The 22,965-nt window shown below is 32.0% G+C and overlaps 1 protein-coding gene across 7 annotated transcripts in view; it reads right to left on the bottom strand.

The window, feature by feature from the left end:
• The window catches only part of LOC145243496 (uncharacterized), a 202,738-nt gene that overhangs the window by 167,028 nt on the left and 12,745 nt on the right, over nt 1–22,965 (bottom strand). For 6 of the 7 annotated variants that reach the window (XR_013862891.1, XR_013862890.1, XM_080106450.1 and 3 more), the window contains exon 2: nt 20,474–20,509. Coding sequence is in view for 4 of the 7 variants with exons in the window: in XM_080106450.1 (XP_079962576.1) it covers nt 20,474–20,509 (36 nt within the window). In the remaining 3 variants the exon portion in view is untranslated. Of the gene's footprint in view, nt 1–11,083; nt 11,222–20,473; nt 20,510–22,965 lie in introns of those variants that run through there. The other variant, XM_080106453.1, reaches the window with a different exon arrangement.

Here is a 22,965-nt window from a genome sequence, read left to right as displayed (position 1 = left end):
ATATATATATATTTTTCATTATTGTATATATATATATTGTTTGTTTCATTATTTGTTTTATATATATATATATATTTCATTATTTATTTTATATATATATTTTTTCATTATTTATTTTATATATATATGTTTTGTGTCATTATTTTTTATATATTTTTTTTTTCATTATTTATTTTTTATATATATATATTTTCATTATTTTATATATATATATATATTTTCATCATTTCATATATATAATCATTATTGATTTTATATATATATTCATTATTTATTTTATATATATATATTCATTATTTTACATATATATATATTCATTATTTGTTTTATATATATATATATATATTCATTATTTGTTTTATATATATATATATTCATTATTTATTATATATATATATATTCATTATGTATTTTATATATATATATTCATTATTTTATATATATATATTCATTATTTATTTTATATATATATATTCATTATTTATTTTATATATATATATATTCATTATTTATTTTATATATATATATATTCATTATTTATTTTATATATATATATATTTATTATTTATTTTATATATATATATATTCATTATTTATTTTATATATATATATTCATTATTTATTTTATATATATATATATATATTCATTTATTTTATATATATATATATTCATTATTTATTATATATATATATATATATTCATTATTTATTATATATATATATTCATTATTTATTATATATATATATTCATTATTACATATATATATTCATTATTTATTTTATATATATATATATATATTCATTATTTATTTTATATATTATTTATTTCATATATATATATTATTTATTTTATATATATATATATATATATATATATATATTATTTATTTTATATATATATATATATATATATTATTTATTTTATATATATATATATATATATATTATTTATTTTATATATATATATATTATTTATTTTATATATATATATATATATTATTTATTTTATATATATATATTATTTATTTTATATATATATATATTATTTATTTTATATATATATATATATTATTTATTTTATATATATATATATATATTATTTATTTTATATATATATATATTATTTATTTTATATATATATATATTCATTATTTTATATATATATATATATATATATTCATTATGTATCTTATATATATATATATTCATTATTTATTTTATATATATATAAATTCATTATTTATTTTATATATATATATAAATTCATTATTTATTTTATATATATATATAAATTCATTATTTATTATATATATAAATTCATTATTTATTATATATATATATTCATTATTTATTATATATATATATTCATTATTTATTATATATATATATATATTCATTATTTATTATATATATATATATATTCATTATTTATTATATATATATATATATATTCATTATTTATTATATATATATATATATATTCATTATTTATTATATATATATATATATATATATTCATTATTTATTATATATATATATATATTCATTATTTATTATATATATATATATATATTCATTATTTATTATATATATATATATATATTCATTATTTATTATATATATATATATATTCATTATTTATTATATATATATATATTCATTATTTATTATATATATATATATATATATATTCATTATTTATTATATATATATATATTCATTATTTATTATATATATATATATATATTCATTATTTATTATATATATATATTCATTATTTATTATATATATATATTCATTATTTATTTTATATATATATATTCATTATTTATTTTATATATATATATGCATTATTTATTTTATATATATATATGCATTATTTATTTTATATATATATATTCATTATTTATTTTATATATATATATTCATTATTTATTTTATATATATATATTCATTATTTTTTTTATATATATATATTCATTATTTATTTTATATATATATATTCATTATTTTTTTTATATATATATATTCATTATTTATTTTATATATATATATTCATTATTTATTTTATATATATATATTCATTATTTATTTTATATATATATATTCATTATTTATTTTATATATATATATTCATTATTTATTTTATATATATATATTCATTATTTATTTTATATATATATATATATATATATATATATATATATATAAAATATAAAGCTGAACGTCTGTGTTTGTCTCTGGTCACAAATAGGCTCCTATATGGTTGACTATTATAGAAAACTGATCAGATATAATCATAGAAAATGTATTGAGACACAGGAATGGGTATGTTTGGTCTGGCAGAACGGTGGTTCATTAAAATTGTGGGGACTGCGTACGTGCCTGGTCCACAAAGTATGGGAATAAAAAACTAAAAAAAAATGTTTACAAGTGTTTTTGATATAGATGTACATAATACTTAATATGTTTTAACATAATAATACTTAATATGTCTTAACTGAAATAGGGATGGTATAATAAAATTGTGTGGTCTGCGTTCGTGCCTGATCTCCTTAGAATGGAAATAGGCACACACTTTAATAAAGACTTTTCATATCTATCTGCATAAGTATACTTTGATAATTATGTTTAACTTTGAAGAAATATGGGATAATAAAATTATGGGGTGTTCATTCGCGCCTGAGATTCATAGAATGGAAATATGTCACAAAGTTTAACAAGGTTTTGTAATATAGATCCACAGAATATTGTGATAAGTGTTTCAGTATGAACAGGTATGGTATAATAAATTATGGGGTTTATCTATTTTATTTTTACTTTCATCATATTTTGCTTTGGTTTTGATATCCCCAAATTCGAAGCTATCTCTTTACAACCCTTCCTTTTCATAACCTATCATACTTTCATAAATCAGAGTTCATTTTCTGTAGGCTGTTTTTGAACCCAGTCAACGACGGGTACTTTTGCTAGTATATATATATATGGATAACTTTTAGTTACAAATAACAATAAATAATAAAGTGAGGTTAACAATAAGAAAAAGTAAAAGAGGGAACAAAGAAAACAAACCTGTTTAGGCCATGATATTTTGAAGCTAAATGCTTCTCATTAGAAGAGAAGAAGAGCCAGAATTATACCAAATGTAAATATAGGTGAAAACTGGCTTAAGATTTAAATTGGAAATGAAAATGAATGAATAAGAAATTAAGAAATATTAAAAGTAGGTATAAAAGATAAAGAATAAGGTAGCGATCTCTGAAAAAAATGGAAAATAATGAAAAATATAAATAATATAACTAGGAGAAAGAAGATAAGTATATGGGAAGAGGAAGGAAGGAATATGAGAATTAAAAAAAATGGAAGGGTAGTATATGAGCAAGTAATACTAAAATAATTGAAAAGAAAATAGGGGTAATTTTGAAGTAATAGTGATGATTAAACAAACAGCAAAAGAAAAAAAAGGAAAAGATAGTGAAGAGAAAAGAGAAAGTGAAAGCTTGCCATTTGGACGAGAAATATTGAAAAATTGGCCCAAAACGTTAGTTCCTTCACCCTAAACTGGGCAGTTTTGTCCAAGGAGGGGCTCGCTATTTTCGCCGACATTTTAGCAAGTCATCGTCAATGTTGGATTGACTTTGCTTAATTTCAATGCTCTTGACTTCAAGCCGTGCAATGGAGACATCGACAAAGTCTGCCTGCCAACTACCACTTTTTTTTTCCCTCTCTCTCCACCCAAACTGCTTACTGTTGCTTAGATGCCCCCCACCACCACTTTTTTTTTTCCCAACAACTCTGACCTAGTGATTGGCCTTGAACACATTGCCCCCTCAATACCATACAACACAATTTTGGATTAGTGGAGTCCCCGCTGTAGAACTTCAGCAGAAGAAACACCGGAACATGCCTTCTTCAAATGCAGCGAATTCCTGCTGTACTGGGGGTATGTCAACAAGGTGATGGTTTGTATTGATCCTGAGCTTCTTCGCCCACTGAAGTATCCTATGTAAACCACAACCATAGACCGTGGGAAAGGGACAGACGGATAGTGTTTCTTGCAATCTCGGATGTAACACAAATGGTGGCATGGAAGTTGCATCTGAATCAAAAAGTTAAATCCTTTGATGATCAATATCGGATTGTGTTCCTCAAGCACCAATTTAAGGTCAGGATCAGATGTGATAAGAAAGATTATATTCCGTGATTTTTGAAAGAAGATGGATAAAAGTAGTTAGCTTGTGTGTAATTTTTTTTTTTTCCCTTGGCCTCCCCCTAATTGCATTCACCTTGAAAGGACATCACTTATTTCTCAACTCCTCCACCTCATTTTTTTCTTTTTTTTTCCTCCCATCTAGATTTCACCCCAATTTGACATTGGTCTGCTTGTTTGCAGTTCTAAACAAGCCGGAAAATAGTAGGTGGTCTATCATTTAGAAAAGGTTGGGAGGGTCTTACTAATACCTGTTTTTACTTTTTGTTTTTTCCTCCACTCCACAATAAAATGAAATTATCTATAATATAAATCTCACCTGTCTGTTTAAATGTATGCATGTATGTCTGCCTAAAACGTTTGACGGATTTTCACAAGATCGGTATTGTTTTGAAGCTCGACCCTTCGAACAATAAAATTGGCTACAAACATTAATTCCTTCACCCTCAACTGGACACTTATCTACCGGGAGGGGAGTCGCTTTTTTCACCGATATTGTCATCCCCTCTTTTCGATTGACTAGCCTTAATTTAAACCTTTGCCACTTTCAGTTTGGCAATGGACGCAACAGCAAAGATGCCACCGCCTCCCCTTTCTTTTCCTCCTTTATGGTACGGGTTCGAGCCTGCCTGCCTACTACCAATTTTTTTCTATTTTTTGCTCAACACACCTCCAAACACCAAGGTAATGCCGGGCACCCAGGCTTATCTTCTCTATATAAATAAAATGAACTCATTTTTTCCCCTCCGAGTTTGATCTTAATAGGATTAAAAATCAAGACATTTCATGCGAATGTAATATGCACGGACGGAAGCACAATATCTCTGGTGTGTTATAGGCCTATTACCTATCCACTTCCTCGATAATCTTAGATCCCTATATTTTTGCTGCTGAGAGTTCATGGCCAAAATTTGTTACAATCAATGGAAGTGGTAAAATCTTTTCTCTATTGCATTCATACTCCCCCCACAACCACATAACACCATTGCAGATACGTCCACAGGGGAATTTATGAGGAAACACCGGTTTGAGTTCTTAGTTGCTTAAAAAATCGGATTGGCATTTTACCATCGGGTGAAATGCAACTTTCGATTGCATCTATTCTATGGGTTACTGTTGCCATTTTTTGTATTTCTTTTTTTTTCCTTTTCTGTTTTTTCTTTTTTATGAAATGAAGTAACCTTGGATTCCAGGTTTTAAAACAAGCTCTAACAGTCAGCCGCGAGCATTCTTCACATGTTGAGATGATTACTCGATTTAATATTTTTTTTACTGTATTTTTCCTTCCATTATGTTTGCAGTGATTTGTTACGTGATACTAGTGGGGAGAGCTGATTTCTTATTTTCGGATTATTTACTTATTCATTATTTATTTCTATACATTGAATTTCTGGGAGTTTCATTAGCCCAATTACTACTACACTATCGATATGGAATCAGACAACATACCAATTGGTAAAAAGCAACAACAAAGAAAACAATACAAAAAAGAAAAGAAAACATAACACATAACAAACCGTTGTACTTACACATAACAATTATACGGTTAAAAAATACTATTTTTGCAGAAAACAAACCAACAATTAAAAAAATAACTAAAATCTAATAAACATATTTTCATTATACACGGTCAGTTTTCTGGTTTTATTTATTTATCCCCCCCCCCCGTTTGTATTTTTTCCTGTTTGTTTTGTTTCTTGTATTTGATTGCAGAAAACAAACCAACAATAAAAAATAAACACATTTGCATTTTACACGGTCAGTTTATTGCCCCCCCCACCTTTGTATTCCTCCCAGTTCGTTTTGTTTGCTTGTTTGTTTTGTTTTGTTTTTTCCGGTAGTCTGCGGCTGACATCAATGATTGACGGTCTCGCCCGATCAATGCTTGACGGGAATTCACGAGAATTCGGGTCAAATTATGCAGGACTACCTTAATTTTTTTTGTTTCTTTTTCTTTTTCTTGGGCCCTAATCACCTACAAATGATTTTTTAACACCCTTTCTTACATTTTTCCCCCAGTTTTTGTCATTAATTCTCTCAATTTTACGCGCATAAAACAGACAGATAAAAATAACATTAAACATATTTGGGTCCTTTTGCTTGCCAGGGGGGAGGCAAATAAAGTTTCATTTCTTCGCCAGATTGGACACTAACAGAACAAATTCAACATAAAATCATTACCGGTTTATTTCATTTACAAAATAAAGTCCGCTGTTTGCATTTACAGAAAATTTACTCCCGTCATATATTAGCTAAACCAAGGGGAGGGCATCTATAAATATAAAAGCGAAAATGTGTGTGTGTGGGTGTGTTCACTTCTTCTCGTGTATGTCCGCGAATGATTTGGCTTGCAGTGCTAAACTAGGTCAGACTTCCTCGCACCTGTATATTTCGCTTCATAAACCTTCATATAACGTCCTTATCAGTTCTCCCTATTGGCCCAGATGGTTAAGTGAAATGGCTTTTTTCCCTTTTGTTTCAACCTTTGCATCAAGGCTTCGGGGTGCAATCCGACCTTCCGATCAAAACATTTTTTTCTTTCTTTTACACCTCTTTTTAACACACACACACACACACACACCTCCAAATACCCGGGCAACGCTGGGTACCCCCCCCCCCCTCCCGCTAGTTGTTAATAAAGGACACTCCTTGACTGCAGCAAGAAGTTTGTTCCATCCATAGTGCCTTTTTCAAGAGAGCAGAGTTGGATAAACCCCACATTATAAAATATGACCTTGTATCTATTCTAACTCTGCCTTCGTGGAGGAGGAAAATAAACAGGGATTCCACAGACTAGTCAGAACTGATAAAAGATATTCATTTACTACAAGATCATCACAGTATTCCGCATGGCTGCTCATTATTCTAATTATGATGCCCCTATCTATTTGCTTTCTTTATTGTACAATTATATGGTTTCGTCAGCTTATCTACATACTTTACATGAAAGAAAGAAATCATGCTCCCCTTAAAACTTGAATCACCTGGTTTATCTTTTGAAGAATATCACATTTTGCTGCTGCTGCTGCTATCTTCATTATGATCCTGCCACATCAACACAAATTTATCTTTCATCTTAGAAGTTATTTTGCTTTTCCATAAAGTAGCATCTAATATATAAAAAATCAAGTCTGCTGGATTATCACATTAGGCCTAAATATCTTTCAAGCTGATCAATCGATATTTAATTCTGACTAACTAATTTTTTCATTATTAACATTAGACCATGTTCTTTGCAATAACAGCATGTAGTTTGCTTCAATTTCTTAAAAAAAGAAAATAAATAAATAAATAAAATTTTAAAAAATAATTATTTCGGTCTGGCAGATTGGTAAAAGCAGCCTAGGAGATACATCGAAAGATATGCCAAAACGCTTAAGTATATTATCGGCCACAACCATAAACATCCATTCATTAAGGCAACTTACTTGATTGTACTAATCAACTAATGTAGCCAAAACCACTCAGCTACTTCAAACAAATATATTCCTTTTCGTGGGACATATCATGTTCATATAAGGGTGTTAGCTTTCACGAACATAGACAGAAAGAGAAAGCCAAAACCTGAACGAGTAATAATGTAGTTGTTACAAGTCAATGGTGATGGTGAAGAGAAGGCTTCAAACACGTTAAGCTCCATCTCTGCTTGATACAGTGAAGGTAATATAAAGTAAAATAAAAACTATATTTTTGTGCGTGTTTTGTCAACGATTATCAAGATCCAAAATATTAACAAGAAAATTCTAACTAGCAATTAGTGGAACAAGTTACTCAAAGATACGACAATGCAGCCATGCAACCATATTTCAATCAAAGTCGGAAGGAAGACACATCAAAAGGGAATTTGGAGAAGATTTTCTGATGAAATGATTGTTGGAGTACCCCCGTTCAGTCTTTTGAGACAATGGATACTCTTGTAAGCATAGTTGCGCATGTAATTGTGAGGCAAAGGTTGCACAATCCCCCACGACACCTCTCCTGAATTGGCACTGCTCGAGTCAAGTGGCAAGGAGAAATGCTAGATGACTGGAAACAATGCAGAGATAAGCAGAGAGCACATACAGCACTTGGAATTCCAAAATGGTCAGCCATTTTAATACTGACCAGGCTCAACGTTGCTTAACTTTGGTGATCTAAATGTGTCAACATGAATTATTGGAGTAAACAACCTAGATTACCTATGTTTATTTTCTTCTCCTTTAGAAACATGTGTAAAAGTTAGTTTGCTCCAAAATTGTTATAGAATGATATAATACTAGCCTGGGTGCCCAGCGTTGCCCGGGTGTTTGGAGGTGTGTGCTCAGCAAAAAAAAAAAAAATGTGGTAGTAGGCAGGCAGGTTCAAACCCATACCATGAAGGAGGAAAAGAATGTGAAAAAAAAAAAAAAAGTGACATCTTTGCCGTTGCGTCCATCGCTAAATCAGAAGTGGTGAAGGTTTAAATTAAGGATAATCAATCAAAACGAGGGGTTAACTTTCAAAAATATTCGCGAAAAAAGCAACTCCTTCCTGTAGAAAAGTGCTCAGTTGAGGGTGAAGGAATTAATGCTTTTAGCCAATTTTTGGATATTTGTCATCCGAAGAGTCAAGTTTCAAAACAATACCAATCTCGTGAAAATCCGTCGCCTCAGTCGAATGTTTTAGGCAGACATACATGCATACATACATTTAAACAGACAGGTAAGATTTATATTATAGATTTAATACTAAAATATTTACTTTATATTTTGGAGATTGATTCCTAATTGAATCGATCTGAACTTATTATTTGTTTTAATTTTATATAGATGTAATACTATGGACCTCCCCAAAGTGTTAGGAAGTTTATAAAAAGAAAAAGAGAGGAAAATTATAACAAAAAGAGGTACTTGCTGATCAGCAGAACAAAAGTATAGCAAGTGAGGTTACCAGAAAGAAAATGGAGGCGGGGATCACCAAGACACACAAAGGCATTCAAAAATAAAATAGTTAATCAAGGTGTGACAGAGACTGGAACAAAGAGTCAGATGTAGAGGTTAATATATTTAGAGTTAGTTTAATAACAGTTGAGGTGTGGGAGCGAGTTTTGCGACAGTTAATGATCATTCACAATTTACTGATTGTCTTGAGTTTGCAACAGTTAAAGGCAGATTGTGATTTGAAGCAGATGAAAAGACAAATTAATCAACCGACAGAAAACAAGGATGTAATTTAGATGTTAGCATTTAGAAAGTCGATGGTAGCACAAACACACACCCAGAGCACAACTGATATCTGCAAAATTTGTTTTCTGTGTTTTAGGTTGTTTTATTTTTCATGTTTCTGGAACTGATACTTTCCCTTGGTATGCATACATATAGATGTGTATTCATGTGTGTGCACACTTATATATGTATGCGTATATGTTGTGCGTATGTATGTATATGGATGTATGTCTCGGTATGAATATGTCTGCATTAGTCTATTAAGGTTTCATTCTCCATCATAGAGACAATTCTCTTTTTCTTCTCTCTCTATTACTTTTTATTAATCTCCCTACTCCTACCTAACTTCTACTGACACGCGACTCATTATGTCAAGGAACACATTTGCAAACTTCTTTTCCTGACACGTGAAAATCAGTTTATAAACAGAAGCCCCCCCCCCCATACCTATCCTCCTATACAATCTACAGTTCCAGTAAAATTATGACCCACTTTAATCATTTCATATTTATATCCAGCTGTTAAACTATTTTTGAATAATTTTCCAAAGGGTTGAAATGCGGTCTCTCCAATTTTTTATCCTCTTTTTTAGAGAGCTCGCAACTTTTTATAGTTTTTTTTTTTTTTTGAAGAGCTCCCTTTTTCCCTTTTTTTCCCCATTTTTCTTAGTGGGGTTAATGGGTTCAGAGTCGTCTGAGGAAGTCTCATTGACTGAAACAGATGGCTGTTTGTAGCGACCATATGTTACTGTTTACCCTCAAATAAAAAAAATATTTTGCTCTGGTTATTGAGCACTATCTAGCAACCTCGTTGTATTCATTAGTCCCGACATTTGAACATCTAAACATATATATATATATATATATATATATATATATATATATATATTTGTGTAGTGGGGCAACATTAATTTATTCAAACAGACATTTTGTATCTATTTGATATTTTGATCATTTTTTATCAAAATTCTAAACCACTAAGTAATTCAGACTGTAAAATAGATAAAAATTTGACTTTTATACTGTATACAAAACAAAAAGTGTATATTTTATTATCATCACTTTTTTTCCCTATGTAAATACGTATAAAAGAAAAACTCACAATTGATTTCCTGGTTGCCTGTAGATTTGACTCAAACTTTCATTATTGTTATCAGGTGGGAAATTACGCACATGGGTGCGGGTGGGGACTGATAATATTTATGGGGTATGTTTAATTGTTTTGCTTTAGCAAATAAAAAACAATGAAAGAAAAAACTTTTTAAATATTTTATTCACTTGATTCCATAAAATAATCTTACTTCAATATATATATATATATGTACACACACATCCACATAAACGCACACAGATATCCACTTGCACTCATAAATATGATAACATATATACATATATGTGCACGCACGCACACACATAACCTCAGATTATTTTGATTCATAGGACTATTCTTCTCATCATAAGTATTTTCACAAAGTTTTGGTCTATGAAGCCTCCAACCTTCAGGCATATTTTGTCAAACTTGGGAATCTGCACAAAATTTTGAATGAAATCCATTATTTAATTTATGAAAGTAGCATGATCTCATTCCATCAGCCATGATTGGGTAAAAGCCTTAAGTAGTTAGCAATTGTATTTTAAGCGTCACCTGCACTGAGGAATGAATCTTCAACCATCAGAAGAGTGTAACTTACAGCTGAATTTTACCAAGTTCTTTATCCACTATGCCACACAGGTTCTTACTGATGAAACGAGAGCATGCTATCCATGTGGATTAAATGAAGGGTTCCATTCCAAATTCTGTGCAGATTCCAGAGTTCAACAAGATACACCTGAAAAAGATTTAAGGTTACATTGACCGAAACATGAAAATAATACTTAAGATGAGAATAGTAGTCCAGAGCATCCAAACAATCTGAATAATCAATCCTATCACAAAAATTCAAAAACATAACACAAATCTCTCATATATTCATGCTGCAAACAATATTTATTCACAAGATTATTGTCTAGAAAATAAAATAAAACAGTCATTTCATTTTTGAAATTTATTCATCAAACTTGGGTCAATTTTTTTTTCATTACTTGTTCTGTTCTGTTGATTTCACAAGATGAAATCATTTTGGTTTTGATAACATTATCAAAATGGGCTTAACAACAACTTTTGTTTGTTTGTTTTTATTTGATTTTTTTTTATTTGAATAATTGATTCTAGATAATTTTGAACCTCCATATTTGTGGAAGATGCAGAACAAGAGTATGTTACTTCCGTGGATTAAATAAAGGGTTCTGTTCAAAATTCCATGCAGAAAGTTCCTGTTTGACAGAAAGATATCAGAGTCTGAAAAGATACACCTGACGAAGGTTAGAGGTTACATCGACTGAAAGATGAAAATAACACTCAAGATGAGAACAGTAGTCCAAATAATACAAATAATCAAGCCTCATCTAAAAAATTGAGAAACATAAAATTTGCAGTTGAAAATTGCAAGCAAATATCTACAGCTTACACACACACAATTATTTTGTTCGTATGAAGTAATGCATCAGGAGTGGGTTGATCTGACATCAGTTTTGTAAGGATGGGTGTTAATCAGCCACAAACCTTAGTTACTGGCTCCTGACTTGGATCTTCAAAACTCTCATCATCCTAGCCTTTTACTTACCCTTCAGATTGCAGTGGAATCTGTTGGTATCTTATTTTACTGTACCCTACACATAAAAGTCAGGTGAGATGTGAGACCAGATGCCAGATGAAGTGCAGTCAGCAACGTTTTGCCTGGTCTTATGGATGGTATGGCAGCGTGTCAAATCTTACTTCTACATATACAGTCTAACTACAGCTACCCTGCTGAGCCAGGGTTTCGTTACCCAATTCAGAATGCAGATGTAACTATCAATGTTCAACCTGAGATCCTCATAGAAGGAGTGGGTTGATCTGACATCAATGCTAATGTTGACAACACGGAAAACCATGTTTTCCAATCAAAACTTTGTCTGGATAACTGACCATGTTATTGCATTATGCAGTGATCCACCTATTTTGAGACTTGATCTTCTGGTTCTAACAGGTTTTTCTGGTCAGAGAAGAACTGCAACATGTCTGTCTTAAGTGGGCGTGTTGACTTGTGTATCTGCTTCTTTATGTAATTCAGTTATTTTTCATGCATCACCTTGGACAGAAATTGTCCTTTCCTCATCTTGTATGACACAAAAAATTTCCTGAGTTTTTCTCCTCTTGCTGGGTTCACTGATGATCTTCTGAACTCCATCAATGAACAACAGCATTTTGACAGTATCAGATTGATCATGCATTTTTCTCTCCGATATCACCTCATAGTTGAATCCTAAATCTTTCAATTCCTTTTTGACCTTTTCTACAATCGTCCTGCTGATGCTGAAATCTTCATATTTGTTCTTCTGGCATGGATTCTATGCAGAACTCTGCATCTTCCACAAATATGGAGGTTCAAAATTATCTAGAATCAATTATTCAAATAAAAAAAAATCAAATAAAAACAAACAAACAAAAGTTATAAAAAAATATGCATAAAATTTGCACATATCTGAATTCTTCAAACTACTGATTTTATCTTGAGTATTATTTTTGCAAAAGTTCTGGAAGGACCTGTAGATAAAGCACTTGTTAAAATTCTTTTGTAACTTACACTCTTCTGGGGATTTAAGATTCTATCCTCAGTGTGAACAACACTCCAAAATACAACTGCGAATTACTTAGGACTTCTACTTGGTCATGGCTGACAGAACAAGAGTATGTTACTTCCGTGGATTAAATAAAGGGTTCTGTTCAAAATTCCATGCAGAAAGTTCCTGTTTGACAGAAAGATATCAGAGTCTGAAAAGATACACCTGACGAAGGTTAGAGGTTACATCGACTGAAAGATGAAAATAACACTCAAGATGAGAACAGTAGTCCAAATAATACAAATAATCAAGCCTCATCTAAAAAATTGAGAAACATAAAATTTGCAGTTGAAAATTGCAAGCAAATATCTACAGCTTACACACACACAATTATTTTGTTCGTATGAAGTAATGCACTCTTTTCACATCTTCCACATTTTAAAAAGTTTAAATACAATATATTTCTTATCTGAGTAATTCCCTTTAAACCCTGTGATCTCCTATCCTCACATATTGAGCATGAAAAAGTTATTGATTACTCTGCTATTTAAATACATTTAACGGAAGTTTATTGTGTTGACTTGTATACAAGGTGTTACTATGACACTCAAGTTTGACAATGTACCTTGTGACATTCGTTTTGTTGTTTTGCTTTTACTCATAAACTGGTGCATAAACAAAGATGAAACAATGTAGAGTAATGTGTAAAAAACATTACAAGCACCTGCTCAATAAAGTGTTGCTCCTCCATAAGCCCCCTTCCCCTTACATAAAAAGGCTTTTACCAAACCAATGATGCAATCTAAGATGTTAAAGACTAAACTACTGCAGGTACTCTTTACCTTAGGTTTAAGGAAAAAACAACAATACAAATAAATATAAACTGGATTTTTTAGCCCATGCAAAAGTTGTAGCCTGTTGGCTTAGAATGAGTGCTTTATGCCAAATTTATAGTTGAATATGGTTCTCATTTTTTTACATTAAATATTAATCCCTAACTATGCATCAAACAGACACCATAATACTTGGTCTGTGGCACTTTATTATAACAAAGTTCCATACAAAATTTCAACCAGATCAGCTCAGTAGTTTCTGAGAAAAAGTGAAATGGATGGATAGACAGACAAAGAGAAATATAATATCCTATATCATATTTCTCATGAGTTTATATGTTTTGTATTTTCAAACCAATATCTTGAAATATGGTGCATATATCTATATATAGTATGGTCAAGACAGATACTAGAATATTTAATTTGCATAAATCTTTTTTGATAGTCTATAATTAATTAATATTTGTTGTTATTCATTTGTAATTTTACTCTATTATTTTCCCTGTATATCTGCAGTAGTTTCATCGATATTAATAATAATAATTGAACTAATATACTGTCTGTCTCCCCTCTTAGCTTCTCTGTCTCTGTATTTTTTTCACATACTCTCTGCATTTTCTCTAGCGATGATGGATTTTTTATTATTATAAAACATATTTTTATTTATTAAAATTATTTTTATTATAAAACATGTTTTTATTTACAAGATAAAATCTTAGACTAACAGATCATTATGAATTTTACATATGTGTATATATTTCTATATTTGTATATACTGGATTCACACCTAAACTAATTAACTGGTCATTATGAATTTTATGTATGTGTACATCCTATATTATAGTTCTAATGAATTTGTGTGTGCCTATGTATTTTTTACAAAATAAAAATTACTCAAAGTCTACTTTTCAAAGTAACTCAAAAAATAAGATGAGAAAATCTTCAGGTTTAATTGTCATTCTCAGTGCAACAACGCTTTTCATTTTACTAAAAATTTCATATATATATATATTTTATATAGGCATCACCACTTATCAAGACCAAGAGGCCACTCGAGGATAAGGGTTAAAGAGTGTAGAGTAGAAGTTGAACAATATAGTAATCGTTAATAATAGAAAATTCGGTAAATTTGTTAACTTATATGGAACGGTTCATCAAGAACTTGTTTACGTTAGACTTGAAGACAACTTTATTGTAGTCAGTGGGAAAGCAGGAAAACGGAAGATAATTCCACAGGCGTGCAGTTCTAAGAAAGTTCATGGAATCTATGTTTAGGTTTAGGCACAGATAAAGAGTGGGTGAAATTAATGATAGTGTTTTCTGCTAGACGGGTGTTTCTTGTGAAAGTCTGGTGAGGGGGGACCATAGATTGGAGCTCAGCCGAACACTTGCCATGAAAATAACGATAAAGCAGAGACAAACTCGCAACATCTCTTCTATGAGAAAGAGGTTACAGGGAAGAGAAAAGGACATCTCCTACGAGGCTACGAAGTCTATTTTGAACTTTATCAAGGCAGGATAAGTCCTTTCTAGCAGCTCCTGCCCAGATGTGGCAACAGTACTCCATCCCTGGACGTACCTGGCTCTTCTATAAATAGAGAATTGCATCAGCAGTGAGATATCTACTGGATCGATAGAAAGATCCCACCATTTTTATAGTGGCCTTGGCAACGAATTTAATGTATGTGTTCGATTTAAGATCAGGAGTAAAGGTCAAGCCCAGAAGCTTGTCAAAACATAAGGCCTCTCCAAAACGAGAGCCATTCATTTCAATTGATGCCAGATGGGGATCAGAGCGTTGATGATGAAAAGATAAAAGCTTGGTTTTAAATGCATTAAAAGTAACAAGCCACCTCTTTCCCCATTGCACCACTTGCTCAAGATCAGAGGAGAGAGAATCAGAGAGAACTTGGTCGTTTATGGTCTTAGATGCTACCATAGATAGTTGTGTCATTAGCATAAATGTCTACGAATGATGCAAGGATGTGATTTGGAAGATCATTAATGTAGATCAGGAAGTCCAGGATGAACCCCTGAGGGACTCCAGCATTAATACTGAGAGCTGATTTCTGCCCATCAACTACTACTCTTATGAACCTATCAGAGAGAAATGATTTAATAATTAAGACATTTCCAGCTATACCGTAGCTGGAGATCTTGTGAAGTAAACCTTTATACCATACCCCATCAAAGGCCTTTGATATGTCAAGAGTAATTGCCCTAAAAAGGTCCATCGAGAGATTCGCTAATCCTACAAGATATAACTGTAAGCACATCTGCTGTAAATCTAGCAGAATGGAAACCATATTGCGTGTCACTAACAAGGTTATTTTTGCTGAGATTGTTGATTATATCTCTATTTAACACAGATTCCAGCAACTTACTCAGGACGCATACCGATGAGATTTTCCAGGGTGATGGGAAGCAATTCTCCTTAAGACAATGTTTAAACAGTTTTGTAAGGATGGGTGCTAGTTCTGGTTGAAGTCTTTTGAGTACTATAATTGGAATACCGTCAGGGCCGGTTGTTTTACTAGAATCAAGGATTTTGATTAGCTTGGCAACATCATCTACAGATATTTGTATATCACATAGCATGTTTTCTGATACAGGAGGATATATTGGAGGTTGGCGGCCTTGGTCGCAAAGGGTAGAATTAGCTGCAAAGTTCTTGGCAAAGAGTTTGGTTTTGTCTGATACTGACGAGATGACCTCAGGTCCATTTATGAGAGTTGGGATAGAACACACGCTTCTGTTCAGGATTCTGTTTGCTATTTGCCAAAACTGGTGGGAACCAAGCTGCTGCTCAGCTACTTTGGACTTGACGGACTGAGCTTACAACTCTCTTGCATTCTTTATTACTTTTTTACAGTGGTTACTGGCAGTCCTGAAAGCGGCTGTAATCTCAGTACATCTATTACGTTTGAAGCAATGGAAAAAGTGATTTCTGTGTGCAATGGCAGCAGCACATTCTGGAGAGAACCACAACTGGCTATTAGGTTTTTGCTGGAACTTTTTTGAGGGTATGAAATGGTCTATACGTACAATTAACCATTCCGACAGGTCTGATACTATAGAGGACACATCCTTTTCAAATATGGAACGCAGAAGTAGATCTGATATAAATGTACGGAAGCTATCACAGTCAGTCATAGAGTATCGATATACAGTACTATGGAGAGGTACATCCGAGGACTTATTACATTTCATTTTTATCTTAACTGATACAATAGAGTGGCCGGAAGATCCAAGTGAAAACAGAACGGAAGCTGAACACAGTTCAGGGCAAGCTGTGATAAAAAGGTCTAGGAGACTTGTATACTGGCCGTCAGTATCGGGCACATGGGTGGGTTCATGAATAATCTGAGTGAGGTCATAAGCAATGGAGAAATCATGACAGAACCTCCCTTCATCATTGGTCTTGTTTGAGCGAGTTAACCATTCCACATTGTGAACATTGTGAATATATATATTACCCTCCTCCCACTTTCTTTAATGGAAATTTGATTTTTGTAATGAATTTAAATCCATAAGAACTTTAATCTTGCTTCACGCCAGTCAGGACATATTTTCTCTCTTCCAAATTTGAAAATGGTCTTGAATCTTTTAAATTTTGTATTTCAATTCTTCTTGCCTGATGAGATCAAATATGATTGAAATGTAATGTGATCGACCCGAGGGAGCGAATTGCCCCTCATTGGGGAGCCGGGTATGCTAAGATAGCTTTAATAGATCCCAGACAACGGAAGATATCCCAAGGACTTAAAGTAGAAGATATAGAGATATATTTTAATTCATTGTCAAAATAGATATATTTGCTTATTGTTTTAGAATCAGAGATATATTTTGTATTTCAAAACTGACGACAGGAAATCATCTGGCCCGACGAACTCAGTGCCGGGGGTTCTGACTGACAGCCGGTGACCCATGGGGTCATGAGAATTAGATGTTGACTTTGAGTCTCAGATTGCAAGCTAGTGACATGTCTGGATTGCACACCTGCAATCTGGATTTTTCCGTAAGTGCGTGGTGTGATTTGATTGGTTGAGGAAACTTTCCACCCCAAACACTCACATTCCTATTTAATGCTAGTGCCGCGCGAAAGTAGTCAGTTTTGAGAGAGACTCCAGTTTCCAGCCAGAGTTTGTGCGCGGAACTCGAAGTAACAATACCGCTCCCTGAGACATAACCCCTCCTCCGACCTGTCTGAGGCTATCTCCGAAGAGAAGAAAGATTTGAGACTTATAAAAACTTACTAAGAACTGAACGATATATTTGTAAAAAAAAATCTGTAATATATTTTGTGAAGTAGAATAGAATTCAAGCGTCTGTTGTCCTTGCCTGCATGAGTTTTGTTATTCGTTTTCAGCAGACCAGATTCAATGTGACGGCCTCTAGAAGTACCAGATGACACAAGCCAAGTTTTCGAAGATCAGGGGTCCTTACATAACTTCATAAGAGAGGGTGTTACAGAAACGGTCTGCACATTGTAGCAAGATATGACTGTATTTACATAAAGAATAATAAAAAATATAATTTGCTCTCTTTGATTGGGCATTATCAACAACCCTTGTTGAAATTCAATTATTCTTAATTTTTGGATATCTTTCTACCTGGAATATATATATATATATATATATATATATATCTGTCTATGTGTTTCACTTTTTCTTGGAAACCCATGTTATCTGAAATTTTGCATGATTATGGTATCTGTTCAATGCACAGTTAAGGATTAATCACCACAATACCACATTTACTCTAGAAGTTTTCTCAGAACTACTGAGCTGATTTGGAAGAAATTGTGTATGGATCCTTTGTTATGATAAGGTACAGCGAACTAAGTATTATGGTATCTGTTCGATGCACAGTTAGCGATTAATAACCAGAAGACAACATTTACTCTAGAAGTTTTCGAGAACTACTGAGCCGATCTGACTTAAATTTTGTGTTAATCTTTGTTATTATAAGGTGCAGCAAAATAAGTATTATTGATGCACAGTTATGGATTAATGGAGATTAGTATTTAATACAAAAATGAGCACAAATTTAAACATTAAACCACCAATTTAACATGAAGCACCTATTCTAAATCAATGGGCTATAACTTTTGCCGGTTTTTTATGGGCAAAACATGCAGTGAATTAATGAAGTATAGAAATAAAAAAACTAAAAATTTTATTATTTCAAGCAATGATGTAAGTATACGCTGTTATTCGCATGCTGATTATCCATATTTGTCAAAAAGATATTTTTTAGGCCTTCAATTCATACAGGTTGTCCAACAAGATAATGTCTAAATCCCGACGATGACTTATCTAAGTTGAATGCTTAAATAACAATAAATTTAACATATTCGGGGTCAAGATCAAAGTGTAGTATCTGTTCTTTCAAATGCTGCACTTCAATTTCTTGTTCTCTGTCAGTGGAGGAGAAGTCCTTCACGACTGAGACAATTTTTGTTTTTGTTCCTTTTCTCCACGTTAAAAAACGACCCTGGTGTCTAACTCTGTCCCATGGGGAGGCATTGTAAATAGGAATAATAAATCAACATATTTTGCTTGTTTGCACTATTCTTTATCTCAATACTTGAGAAACATACTTTTGTAACATAGGAACCCTTTACTAGTAAGTAGCGATTAGGTTAGCTAGTGTGAATTTTGATGAGGGTCATCTGTAGTGAATGTCAAGATAACCTAGCTTCAAACAGAATTGTAGCCAGAGGTGGGTGACATAAAGAAGTGCGTGTTTGTGGGTGACATGAGGTCAAATTCCCTAGACAAAAACAGTCGAAAAATATGAGAACATGATAACATCACATTTTTTGAGAGAGAGAAAACTAAGGGTTTCAGTTCTGTCTATATGTTGGAAGCATTGTAAGCGAGACATGTCCAATAATGTAGAAATAATATAAACTGGATTTATATTGCGGTTCTGTCCACTGCGTCGCACATTTCTTAAGAGTAAGTAAAGAAATTAAAAAGTAAATAATTTTAATTATGCATCTTGATTTATATTCATACTTTTATCATTATAACTAGCCTGGGTGCCCGGCATTACCCGGGTGTTTGGAGGTGTGTGTTGAGCAAAAGAAGTGGTAGTAGGCAGGCAGGCTCGAACCCATACCACAAAGGAGGAAAAGAATGTGAAAGAAAAAAAAAGTGACGTCTTTGCTGTTGCACCCATTGCCAAACCAGAAGTGATGATGGTTTAAATTAAGGCTAGTCAATCGAAAAGAGGGGATGACTTTCGAAAAAAAAAATCGACCCCTCTTTATAGAAAGTGCCCAGTTGAGGGTGTTTTTAGCCAATTTTTCGATATTTGTCATTCAAAAGGTCAAGCTTCAAAACGATATCAATCTCATGAAAATCTGCTGCCACTGTAGAAAGTTTTAGGTAGACATACATACATGCATACATACACAGATAAATTTAAACAGACAGGTGAGATTTATATTAGAGATGTTCTATCTCAGTATATACAGTTTTAGGTACCAAAATTTTAACCTTCCTCCTTCCCCTAAAGCATACAGAAAAATAAAATGGCAACACGGTTGGACACTATCCAGCTGGCAAAAACACATGGAAAGAGATGAATTTCACTGACCTCTTTACGGGCTCCTGCTCGTTCATTAGCACGCATCTGCAAAAAAAAAAAAAAAAAAAAAAAAAAATTCTTGTAATAACATTAAATAAGAGCAACATTTTTAATTATATATTTATAAACTTTGGGTACATTTCTTTCATGGACACCAGCAGCAATGAATACATTAAATCAGTTAAAAAGAAATAAACAACGTAAGAATACTATTACTAGCATGGCATCTTAAATGGAGTACTAGTGCCACATCTGGGGAAGTGCCGCTCCCAGTGTTTTTTTCTAGTTTGATAGAATACAAAATTGACTTAGAAATCTAGTAGGGGATGACCTGTTTCTCACAAGAAAAAGATTACTAGTCTCTCTTAAGTATTATTAGTTTCATAGAATGTGCTCGACTGGATTCCGATCTCTGGTTTCTCTTAAAACATTTGCAGCAAGAACTCACTTATCTACCACAACGAAAGATTTAAAAAAAAAAAACAAACAAACAACAAAAAAAAAAAACCCAGCTTTTCTTTCTTCCTCCATGTGCTTAGTTAGTGTCAAGTGGAATTTCAATGAACAGAGCTTCTTTGCAAGAGCTTCCCATCTATTGAACACATTACTGTGGGAATTTTCCTGCAGACTACAACATCTTTAAATTATAGTTTTTTTTTCCATTAATTGTTTTTAATAGTTTCATAATATTCTTCATCTCTTAACTGATAATTATTAACACTTATCCTAGAATGGTTTTTGGTCTTGGTAAGTTGTAACTCATTAGTTTAAAAAAAAAAAGAAAGTTATTGTGGAAAGTGAGTGAGAATATTATGAGCCTCCCTTCCAAACAAAAAGAAAAAAAAAACGCAACCGTAGTTTAGTGGTTCAGCACTAAAAACAAAAGCTGATATTTTTTGTCTATTGTGCTAAATAGACAAGTTCTTGCTACGAATATCTTGCAAGAAAGAACCAAAGATTGAAGCTCAAAAAGTTAAGAAAATGGCTATTCATTAGTATAAGGAAAATATATTTTAAGTTAATATCGTTTTTATTTTTTTTTATGCTGCCTATTAGAGAAAAAAATTCAGAGAAAATTGTGAGAAAATGCAGCAAGGAGCTGCAAAAATTGTGATAGAAACGATTATTAATAGCCAACATATATATTCTCTCCCTCCTCGTACCATCATATGCTCGCTTTCTCCCCCTCATCCTACTGTTTTTAATTCACAGAAGTTTTTGTTCTGCCTTTTTATTCCTACACGTTTCCAACCCAGCAAGTCAATATTCTTTGTTTAATTAAATAAATTTAAATAATTTACGTGATAAATTTGCTCACCATATCATCACCCCTTTGAGCTAAAAAAAAAAAAACAACAAAAAACAAAAGAAACACACAATATGCAGTTTGAATCAAAATGCAATATTTGCAATTATGGCATTATTGTTATTGTTGCAATGGCGTTCACCTTAGTCAGATTAAGGAAGCATCTTCACTGGCCTACACCACATCCCGAACAATGTCAGCATTTGCAGTGCAGTTCCAAACAAATATGATTAACCAATCGTGCTTCCTCAGTAAAAACAACAACAACAACCACTTGTCCACCTAAGAGATAAGGCAAGTCCTCTTTCATGATTGTTGTTCAGGTTGGCAATGAAAAATACGGCATTTGCAAGTATGGTATTTTGACTTCATTATACCAAAAACATGGCTGTTCATTTCTGGAAGGTTTCCTATGCTCACAGAAAACAACTCTCTCATGATGCAACAAAGAATAGAAGAGTGGTGGGAAGAGTTAATCTTTGCTGCCTCAACAAATGAAGCAGAGCCAAGGAGATAGACATATCTGATATATTTGTGACAGCAATAAAGAGGAACACTTTAGCAGCTGAAAAAAGAATGAGATGTTTTGCATGTCATGCATGCTCATCTGCTAGAGTAAAAAAATAGACTTTCTTCACAGTTGTAGATTTTCAGAGTTGGAACTGCTCTGCATATGTGAATATCAAATTAGCATATGTGGAGATTAGATAAATGAAACGCTGGATAGAAAGCAGGGAGTTGATTTTCATAGAGCAGGGAAAAGAGCAGAGAGAAAGTGATGATGTCGGAAATCTGTTGAAAAGTTTGTTTTGTTTTCGGAACTATTTATTAGTTAGATTACAAAAACATCATTAACCTATGGGAGGGAATAACAACGAATCTGATTGGTTAACTAGTTAGACTAAGCACCACATGGCTGTATAACAGCAATCAGAAACATGAATTTCATGCATTTAACCTGACGATTCCATACAAGGATGAAACACAGACACCCCTGTGTAGCTTAATTGCCATAAATATATTTTCATAAATTATTACCTTGCTTTACTCACATAGTGAAAAGTGTTTCTTTTCAAAATTGTATACTTTTTAGTTGGGATTGATCTGCATGTGATTAACAAATCAGCATATATGGAGACCAACAACTGCTATAAATGAAAGGATGGATGGAAACCAATCAGTTGATTTTCAGAGA

This window comes from Euprymna scolopes, chromosome 22 (genome assembly GCF_053919585.1).
Source record: "Euprymna scolopes isolate OS-2025 chromosome 22, ASM5391958v1, whole genome shotgun sequence".
Lineage (NCBI taxonomy): Eukaryota > Metazoa > Mollusca > Cephalopoda > Sepiida > Sepiolidae > Euprymna > Euprymna scolopes.
Note: the sequence above shows the minus strand (reverse complement) of the source record. Positions and strands in the feature narration are given on the sequence as shown.